Source organism: Glandiceps talaboti, chromosome 8, assembly GCF_964340395.1.
Source record: "Glandiceps talaboti chromosome 8, keGlaTala1.1, whole genome shotgun sequence".
Classification (NCBI taxonomy): domain Eukaryota; kingdom Metazoa; phylum Hemichordata; class Enteropneusta; family Spengelidae; genus Glandiceps; species Glandiceps talaboti.
Genome location: NC_135556.1, coordinates 12,533,158 through 12,544,293, shown reverse-complemented (window position 1 = coordinate 12,544,293; position 11,136 = coordinate 12,533,158). Strand labels below are relative to the sequence as shown.

The following is an 11,136-nucleotide window of genomic DNA, read 5'->3' as shown; positions in this document are numbered from 1 at the left end:
CTCTCTCTCTCTCTCTCTCTCTCTCTCTCTCTCTCTCTCTCTCTCTCTCTCTCTCTCTCTCTCTCTCTCGTTCGTCCGTCCGTCCGGCCATCAATCCATCAATCCATCCATCCATCCATCCATCTATCTATCTATCTATTTCATTACACATACGTGGGCAGATATGTTTCATCTGCTTAGGGGAGAACCATTTGATTTCTGGGGGGGGGGTATGGAGGAAGTAGGTATGGGAGCAATTTTTTTTCCAGTCAGAGTGACAGCAATTTTTTTTCTACTGTCAGTCCTGCATCAATTTTTTTTTCAAATGGAGTAGCAGTGCAAATTTTTTTTAATTAGTCATTAAGTTTGTAATGCGTTGTTCATACCTATACCACGTCACAATGGTTCACAACTGTACCTCTAAATAACTTGTTCTGTGCAAGTAGAAGAATTAGCAGTTAGTATGAAAGACGTCTGTCTACCAACCATACTTCTGCTACTTAAATTTGTATGTACAAAAGATGACTGGTAAAATATCCCTGAGGAGCTGACTTATCTGGGGAGTGCTGTACTCCTGACCCCTGTGAATTGCTTTCCTTAAGCCATCATAGTAGTACCAGGAACCAGAAGAAAGTATCTTGCATGTGTAATGTGACACTAGTTTATTGACTCCTGTCTTGTTTTTTGAATTGTCTTAATTTACTGAAGCCAAATAGTCCCCTTCAGATATTGACTGTGTCATTGAGATATTGCAACAAAAATCCTGAAATATGTTTTCTTGGGTCAGAAAAGGAAAGGAAAACTTTGTGTGCACTTGGGTTTAAAGCAGAGCTATATAGTGCATGTTTTAATGATAAGTGCTGAAAAAACCCAGGAATTTATACTTGTATTAAAAACATTTGCGCCGCCTATGGCGGTGCGCCGCCAAAGAATACATGAGAATAAGGTTTCCAAATTTGCTCATTTCTGATGCATTGTGACAATTTTTTTTTTCACTTCTGTCTGTTATGACAATTTTTTTTTCTCAAGCCATTACCGGATCAATTTTTTTTTGATTCACCTGGAAACAATTTTTTTTCTCAAAATCCACCATACCCCCACCCCCAGAAATCAAATGGTTCTCCCCTTAGCATATTATTGCTATAAAGGCAGGTAGAATATCCGTGACTACTCATTCAAATGTGAGATTTCTTTTTAAGGATATTTCTAATACTATCAACAGATAACATTTTTTTTATTCTGAATATCAATAAAAACTATTATTAGTTTTCTGACTTAGTGTCACGTCACAGCTGTGTAGATTTCACAGTCCATTTCATTTTCGTTTGTCAGACTTTAAACTATGAATATAGTCTGTAAACAGATAATATAAGTTGGTGAAACTGGATACATGTCTTACAATAGGATGGAAACAACCTGTTGCTGATCATAAACCAAAAAAACAAACATGTAGCAGGTACAGCTACATTTGAACAAGCCAACAGACAAAAGAATACATATCGGGATTATCGGATTAGAGCAGCAGCATGGGACTAAAGGCTGTAGGTGGATTAAGGAGTCATTCCAGGTTATAAGACAAAGAGAAAATTTATACGAGTAATATTTTTTAAGCATGGAGCACGTAAAAACAACAGTTGATAAACTTCAATAGGCCATTCCAGAATTTGCCATGGTGGCGCTCTACTTCCTGTCTGTGTGTACCTTTCGGGTATATGTTACTCGGTTAATCATAGAGCACTGCTGCTTTCCCTGGTGTCTGAAAAATACAAAAAAAAACAATATCTACACTTCTACAGAATACAAGGGACAAAGCTCCTAAGAAACGGTACTATGAGGTGATGATACCGCCAATTTGAGCGAGGGCGCTGTATATCAATTTCCTGTTTGCAGTCTGGAATGGCCAATAGGATCTTCTCGCACTGGACATGATACTATATGTCAGACCACTGGTGGTATATTCAAGTATATTGCAATGAATGTGATCGACCAGTGAGAAACGAATCTAAAACCCCCTATAGGTCTGAAAATGCAATGAACAGCGGTCGACTCGATGGGATATGAAGACTGAGTATACTAGTATTTGGGACAAGACCCAGATTATAACTATACCATATCTGATGAAAACAAACCTCAAATGAAACCACTTCTTTCCTTGTCTGTGAATCAAACAGACTTATAGATTTGTCTGAGCTTTGAATGACCAGAAGGTCCGGTAGTAATAAATGTATTAATTGAAATGATTTAACCCGTACAATACTTGCATACCGTGTAGAGAGACCTCATAGTTTATGAATTCATAATACATATAATGCATAACAATTTAGTGTAAAAGTCAGCGAATTGACACAGTTTTATGCTAACAAGGGACACGCCTTATAATTCGCTTGTCAAAAGGGTTAATATAATTGCAAACTAACACGATTATACTAATTACATAATATTTTGAAAACCAACATTCAATACATAATAAATGACACAATGTTTTGAAACGAGTTGGCACTAATTATATTACAAAGAGAATATTGAGTCTGGTTGGTTGTCTGTTATTAGATTAAATGCACCAGGCGTATGAATGGTACGTCAGAATTGCAGACACGTTATAAAAAAGTACATGAAGTGTGTACACTTACTCGGTGACAGCTGTGTTGTATTATATACAGGCGTGAAGTGTATGACTAACCTGTCGGATAACCTGAAACAAAGCAATAAAAACAGACAAGTCTACAACTCAATAAAACTTGATGACGTCACGATATAAATCATAACTGTATAGTCTCTCAGGAAGTATTAGTAGTGGCCTTACAGACGATTCGTCCGTCAGGTCATAGAGTGTTCCACATCCACGCTGGCGTCAAATCATCGAGAGAGAGAAAATCAGCAAAGTATCTTTCCATTGTACAGCTAAAAGAGGATAGGTTCCCCAGAAGACGACGATTTGGCATGCAGCGCAAGTTGCTTTGATTGCTAAATAACAGCATCCTTACTGTAACACTGCACAGAGCAAGGTTGTGTTGGTGGGGGGGGGGGGGTGCTTACATTAAGTCAGTTAGTATGATTCCTCTCAATTTCAAATTGCAAAATTCTGCTGTCAGTTGTAAAAATGCTGTTATGTATCAAGTAAAGCAACCACCCCAACCTGTTAAATGATGGACTTTGATTATATCTGTATATTTTACATACAGTCTTCCAGAATGTGTTAATGTGTTAGCTGTACCTGACACCAAATGACTATGTAGCATTACAACCACGATCATGGTTTTGTCTAAAGTACATGTGTACTCAACATTATTATATTGACATATACCCAGTATCACTTCCAATGCAATTCAATGGAGAGCAAGTGCATCGAACCCGGGCAATAATTTTCCGCATCACGCCCCAGCACACTTTGCCAAAATATGGCAACTGACGAGCCCGTCGATATCTGTTCACTCGGTGATTTAGCTTTCAAATTGTTAATTTCTTCACTATTTTCACAATTTTGCGAATGAAATTGCATTTCACTTCCAATTTATGTGACTATGTGATCCACTACATGGTATATGATAAAAACTTTGCGGTCCGGATATGGGCTTGGCGGACCTCACACAGTAGCACGGCTTACGGGTCCTAATAAAAGTCGGACCCTTCCGCCGTACAATCTATGTCCGCAAAAACCACATAGATTATTATACAATATCACTGATGCATGTTTACAAAATATTGTCAGTGCTACTTATACTGAGCAGCATAGTCAAGTGAAACGATTGGTTCAGTTGCAATGATGTTGAATAGACTGAACTTTACACAAAACTATGATCGTTGTTGAAATAGGCAACCTTCAGACTTACACATACCTGAAGTTGTACTATCCATCTTTTAGCCTCAGGACATACCCATTATAGCATTCATAGCATAATTAATTTGGGTGTCTCTTACGTCATAACATTGTATTTTTTATAATCTTTGACAGATTCACGATGTAAAAGTCTTATGTAAGATAATATCTGAGGTTAAATGTATTTAGCTTCTAAACTGCCCTTGAATATGATTTCCCCCAATACATGAATGTTAATGATGAACCTAAGCGATTAAAGGAATCCATCAGTCAGTTTAACCCGGGGATATCATGCATGACTTGGAATCCAGATTTCTTATTTGACCCCTCAGTAAAAATGCCACTTCACAATTTTTTCTTTCGCAGGTGAAACGTTAACGTACACAAACACACGCCAGGAATTTACATATGAAGTGAAATCGTGACATGCGCAGTGGGTACAACTATCCGTTGTAACATCGAGTAATCGGAAGCATTTCCATTTCACTTTGTCGGTTACCGGAGCATGATGTCGATGATACGAACGGGATGTGTAACGCAACGGTTTCTAATTCTTCAAATCTTTCTACACATGTACATTTCTTCCGTAAATTTGACCATGGCATCTGGAATGGACACCAACAAGACGATCTACATTGGAGGATTATTCCCTCTGAACTCTAAAAGCGGAGAGTCAGAACTGCTGGCGGCAAAGTTAGCGATAGAACACATCAATGATCTCAACGTGTTGCCTGGATACCAATTAACCATGTACCACAACGATACACAGGTAAGCTGTCACTGATCAAATTCAAGTTCATGGTAAAAAATGAAATGCACATGTATGACTAAAACGGGCACGATTCTACTGGGGCAAATGTACCGAAGAGTACCGAAATACAATTATTATCTTGCTGACATCATTGGCCTTTTAATGAATCTGAATAACTCATTTAAATAATTAGTTGAAAGTTATTGAACTATAAAACTAATGACATAATTCTGATCGCTAATTAGTCCATCAATAAACATATTTGAAACACTTTATTTTTAGGATGTGTATGCATAAATAACATGTAAAGATATAGTCAGACTTTTAAGTTTATCATTCTTTGTTCGAACTTCAAAGTCATAACCTTTCTTCTTATACAATAAATTCACAACTTAATATGCCAGTAGTCATAGTAAAGATTTCACTCCGGTAACTTCGGTACTTTTACAGAGAAAGAATAAGTTGATCCCCTCGACGTGTTGCAACGAAAGCTCGTATAAATTCACTTAATAATGTGCAAAGAATGGATGCAAATACATACTGTGTATGTACTTGAGAGTAAGCTTTGATATCCGTAAAATTGTTAATGGTTACTCTAAATACACAGTAGTCGTTGCACAAGCACAGCCATTAAAACCACGAAACCTGAAACAAAACGTCGTCTGGCTGCACAACAATCCCCTAACACTGCTACACTTTATAGTCTGGCTCAACAATAATCTTACTATCCTGCCATATAAGTGCTACATTTTATCGTCTGGCTCAACAAAAATCCTGCCAAAAGTGCTACATTTTATCGTTTGGCTCAACAATAATCCTACAATCCTGCCATATAAGTGCTACACTGTATCGTCTGACGCAACAAAAATCCTACAATCCTTTCAAAAGTGCTACATTTTATCGTCTGAGGCAACAAAAATCAGAATTTAGCAATGTTAATAAGAGTTTTTGTTAGTCAGAACATAAAATTTAACATTTTATAAAGCCAGACGATAAATATAGCATTGTTGGTAAGGTTTTTATTCGGCAAGACGAAATGACAGACGTGATTAATACGCGCAAAGAGAATCCATTACTGAGACTGTGTAATTTGCTTTTCGAATTTATTAGTTACCAACAAATTATGTCAGTCATTTCTCTAGAATATAATTCAAGATGTGCGTAATAATTCAACATGACATTGTTTTGCTGTTAGAACTGAATATATACAATATGAAACTTAGTAACCATAAAAAAATTGTAAAGTTGCAGATTGTGTCACTTTAAGACCCCAATGATAACAAAACGTGCAAACTTATGCAGTAGCTCATGACATGTCATCAGTTTTTATTGTCCAGAATGTCGTCTTACGCTCACGTTATTGCCCAACTCTACCACAATGAATAGTTTTGAGTATTATGTAATTATCGAGAGTACGCCATAAAAGTGTATTGCAGGGACATTTTCTGAACTCATAGTGGCAGTTACTTCTTAATAATAATCAGCGAAACCAGTGGACTGAACGTGAATCTAGCGTACATGGGGCACAAGAGATAAGCACTCATCAACTGTATGTCTTGTGTGATAGAATGTTTGAATATGTTGAAAGGTGGAGAACAAACTAAAGATGTTCATATCACCCTGGGGATAAAGGAAAACAAACTTCCGCTAATCAATAAAAGGAAGTATCCGATAAAAGTTATGTAGGCCTAAATCACGCAAAATTGATTCGATGTGAAGACTTCCATAATGGAAACCATACAGTTGAAATTAATCATCTCTGGGTCAACATAATCTTACAGATATAGCTGCATTTTATCATCTGCCCCGACAAAGATCTTACAAAAATTGCTACATTTCATCGTCTACCTCCAAGTCAATGTTCCTAACACCGTCTGGCGTTACAAAATCTTATTACTATTGCTATATTTTCTTTTCATCAGCTACTTTTGTCGCCAAATCATATACATTGTACATTTTCTTCATCCATAGCGATGGATTAAAATGTAACAATTGTAATCATTTTTATCGTACCAAGCAATAAGATGTAGCAATATTAATCAATTTTTTCTGTCAACCAGACGATATGATTTAGGCAATGTTAATAAGCTATTTGTTGAACTGGACAATACAATGTAGTAATTTTCGTAAGAGTTTTTCGCACCAGATGATGAGATGTGGCTTCCATGGTATCTATTAAAAGGAGTTTTTATCACATTCGTTCATCCTAGGTTCATTGAACTTCGGATGAAAATTACCGTTCTAGTTTAATTTATTTATCTCACCGGAAACGGGTTATTTTAAGTCTAAAAACGCGACAACAAATACATAATGTCAAATAGAAAACGGAAGTGTTTCATGGAAATGTAAACCCTGTTGTGGTTTTTTTGCTGTTATCCGATCCGTTCTTTTAACTTCAGTGACGCGTACTTCTTAGTTCTCACTGTTTGCTAGTGGATGGGTGCTGTCGGCGATTTAAGATAAATTTATCTCGAGAAATAAAAAAATGTTTCCTTCGGGTCTATCCCCTAGTATACAATATCACTACAGAATATGTCACAAAAACGTTCTTACGTCATAATGGGTACACGTGACCAGTATCGATTGCTTCACTCGATTATCGATTTCAACGTCACTATCATGTGCAGTATTTCCTAAATTTCAAAACATGGAATCTCGCACTAAAATGTCGTCTCATGTGATAGTAATAGAAATAACAAACATATGCAAATGTTTTTTTCGGAAACATTAATATTACAAATACCGCTAATATTACTATTATACGTTAATAGTTGATATTACAGTCAATGTATTATCCATTATGTTTGTATAATTCATTTCATAAACAAAGATAGCATTTTTTTTAAATTTAACTTTCATTAAATATAGTAGGATATCAATGGAATGTTAAATAGAAATATGAAATGCTACGAAATGATGAAGGAATTTCATATGTCGGCAGATATTGTCATATAATGGAAATTAACAGCTTGTCTGGCTCGAAAAAATCTTACTGTCACTATGCACATGTAACAAATTCTTACCAACATTGCTACATTGTTTTGCGAGGCCTACCATTATCTCAGCAGAGTGTTGCCAAATAAGATACATTGTAACAACGTATTCCTTTTCAGGCATGTCAATGTATTAAAAATGTAGAAATTGTAACTTCAATTTTTGTCATGCCAGATGATAAGATGTTGCAATCTTAATAAGATATTTGCGGAGCCAGATGATAAGAGTAAGTAATGTTAATAAGAGATTTGTTGAGCCAAACAATAAAATGTAGCAATGTTAATATATTTGTCCAGACAGGCGACGTTTCTACTTAACTGATTTCCATTGTATCATAGTAGTGAATGTTGTTTATGTAACCAGGCTCATTAGTTCATATTATATATCGACATTTTACAACATTTAAAAAGATTATATTAATTTGTCAACTGATAAGTTTTTGAAAATTTAGTTGTCATGCCACGATCAAGTAATTGCCTGTTGATCGCAGAGACACATCTATTTGAGTCGGATCTGAAGTTCTCTTAATATATAATTTTCATGCAATATTTGAAATTTTGAATTAACTTGGTTTGAAAGATATGAGGCAATGAACGAATGTGACGTAAGCATTACTTTCGTGTGTGGATTTTCAGCGTGTCGTTTCTTTGACAACGATAAGCTGAAGTCTGGTAAATTGGAAAAGTGATGTGAATTAGATTTGGACATAGGGATCAGGTTAAGTTATTGTGTTGTTATATTGATCGAACGTAATGGAACACATAGTACTTGATGTAACTGAATATAACATAAGGGCCAAGGTCGACTATTGATGGAGGTATTATGAAAAAAAAACGATTGAGTCTTTTTGATATGTCGCCTTCTCTCTCCTCAAAGTTCCGAAATCGGACAAAAAAATAAGACATTTCCCGCCGGAAAATATTTTCCGATTTCAGCTGCAAGGTGTTGCAATTTTACACTCAGAACTAGTCTGACGCAAATTGAACTTCGGAGTGAGAAAAGCAGTACACGACTCTCTTACATCGTATATACACTATGTTGACAGGAAATAACCCCAGGTCATAAAGTGGTGTACACTTTTTCCGTTTGTATATGCGTATTGTTCTCTAAAGTACGATTTTCAAAGCTGACGTAGGAGGACTTACAGACCTAAAGGTACAACATGGAATGCAGAAAATAAATCAGTGTTGAATGACGAATATTGATATAGCGTATATAATACACTGCAGCTATTGACGAGATCCATCTAACAACGTAATAGCTAGCCTTTGATGTGGATTTTCATATCACAAAGGACAGATGTGTCAAATCCGAGTGAGGAAATTTCAAAGCATCGAACTGAACATGTTTTAATTCGACCAGATTGTCAGTGACGACAATGATAGGTTATTTGCGGTTAAATATGTTTAATAGTAAGTGACAGTCTCTGGAACAAAGTGACGTAGAGGTAAATACTCCAGATGAATTACTGGGAAGCAACGAATTACAAGCTGTCAAAGTTGTACTCTTAAAAAGACCGTTTAATTATAAAACCTACCTCAATTGTATCTATGTGCACTAGCTAAATATGTTTCTACCCGACGGAATGCATGCCATTTTTAATATAATAAATTTCACACTGGAACCGCAAAAAGTATTGTTTTTTATTGATTTTACCATGTAACGTGTCGATCTTTTGGGAATTTTTAGTTAGTTAGTTAGTTAGTTAGTTAGTTAGTTAGTTAGTTAGTTAGTTAGTTAGTTGAGGCTATGTTCACCCAACGTTGGGGGAAGCCCTCGTCTTACAGCAATTTCCATTCTCGTCTGTCTCTTGCCATTCTACTCCATGTTGCCGTATTCATGTTTGTGGTTATTTCATCTCTCCATATCCTTTTTTGTCTTCTTTTCCCAGTCCTTGGTTGTCATTCGGCGAGTCTCTTGGCCCACCTGTTGTCTTGCTAAGTGCCCTGTCCATCTCCATTTCATTTCCCTGATCTTCTCCTGGGGAATTATAGTGAGATGCAAAACATAATCTGGTACAGCAGTTATATGACTAATGTTAGTTATTCGGGTCACGTAAACTGTAAAGTTGAAAAAATTACAATCCGACATTGTTTTATGCATTTTTTATTTTCAGGGACTAGCCATTACGATGTTTTGTTCTGGCCTAGGGGTAGCATAGTCGGCATGAGGGCTACAGCAATTACCCCCGTCTGATCTAGTTTGTCAGGTCACTTTATACCCTCGAAATTGGGTTTTTGCAACGTACGCAGTGATGCAGGTATTTGGTTTGTAGAGAGTACTTGGGTAAGCTCAATATGTTGTCGCTGTTTTGCTGGTGTAGATGTAATATAAAAGAGGAGCGTGATTTAAAATTGGGAATGCGTACATTACAAAGACAAACCTAACATCGCAACGGGTGCACACATCACAACGGCATTGCATTTATTCCTTGCCTGAGGAGCAGATCTAGAAAACACGTTTTTCACCATTTCTCTGTATTTCCCTTTAATATGTTTTAATATTCTCTCTGGGCCTGTGACCTTTCACGCAAATAAAGCAATCCGTTCTCCTTGCCTAAACATGTCAAGATCTCACTCAAATAATAGCATTTGAACATAGATCCTACACGTGTGGGGTCTATGATTTAACATATACTTTCTCCTAATTGTGGTTTTTTCCCCATTAAATCTTCTATTGCATACAGTCCTGGTACACATTGCAAGAAGGAAGGGAGAATAGGTATTAGGGAATGCAAGTATTTATGGATAAGACGAAAATAAGCAACGTCTCTCCCATGCATAACAATAAGGGTTTTAACCAACTGTTATTATGTTAGAATACAATTTAAGGTTTGGTTTAGGGAATTTGCCACCACGGAACTATCACACACGACCAACGGAAGGTATCGGGTATTCTCGTGGATAGTATAGGGGCCTTGATAAATGATAATTGTGACACTGTATGGATGATTCTATTAGGTTATTAATGTATTACTTTAACTAAACCGATATCCGTAAAACACACAATGCAACACATATCGCAGCCACTGTTGATAAATTTCAGAATCGTGCTAAATATTGTCTTATAGTGTTAGGGGCATGCAGAAAATAACCTTGACCCCACATTTACTCTTGATTTTAGATTTTATCATTATTTTTTTTTACAAAAAGCTACTTACGTATCACAATAGAATGCTCATCACTAATAGCTAATGGAGCAAATCTTAGTGAATAAGTTGTCTTTGATACATTGTACATTTTGGCTGACTGACATTTTGGAGCCTTGCAAGTAGCTTCAATAATCAGGCTTCAAACTGCAGTACACTATTACTACTGTAAGCGGAATTTTCATAATACCCATAGGTATTCAGCTGAATTTACAACAGAACAGAAAACAGAAAAATGCTTCACTGTATCCATACATGTATAGCCAACCAGCATGGCGTGCGCCTCTCCAGAGACACTGCAATGAAAAGCGTATGTTTCATTGCATTTTAAGCTTTACTAGTTAATAGAAAGGGTGAATCGTGTTTGCTTCGGATGCGGACTGAACAAAAGTGTGATTCACCCTGCAGAGATTTTAGTCCTTATAATTTATATAAAGTACATCACAT

At 36.3% G+C, this 11,136-nt stretch overlaps 1 protein-coding gene across 1 annotated transcript in view; it reads left to right on the top strand.

Annotated features, from left to right (window-relative positions):
- The first annotated feature begins 4,394 nt into the window (after positions 1-4,394).
- The window catches only part of LOC144439205 (gamma-aminobutyric acid type B receptor subunit 1-like), a 33,310-nt gene continuing 26,568 nt past the window's right edge, over positions 4,395-11,136 (top strand). The window contains exon 1 of the mRNA XM_078128476.1: positions 4,395-4,565. Coding sequence (XP_077984602.1) covers positions 4,395-4,565 — 171 coding nt within the window. The remainder of the gene's footprint in view (positions 4,566-11,136) is intronic.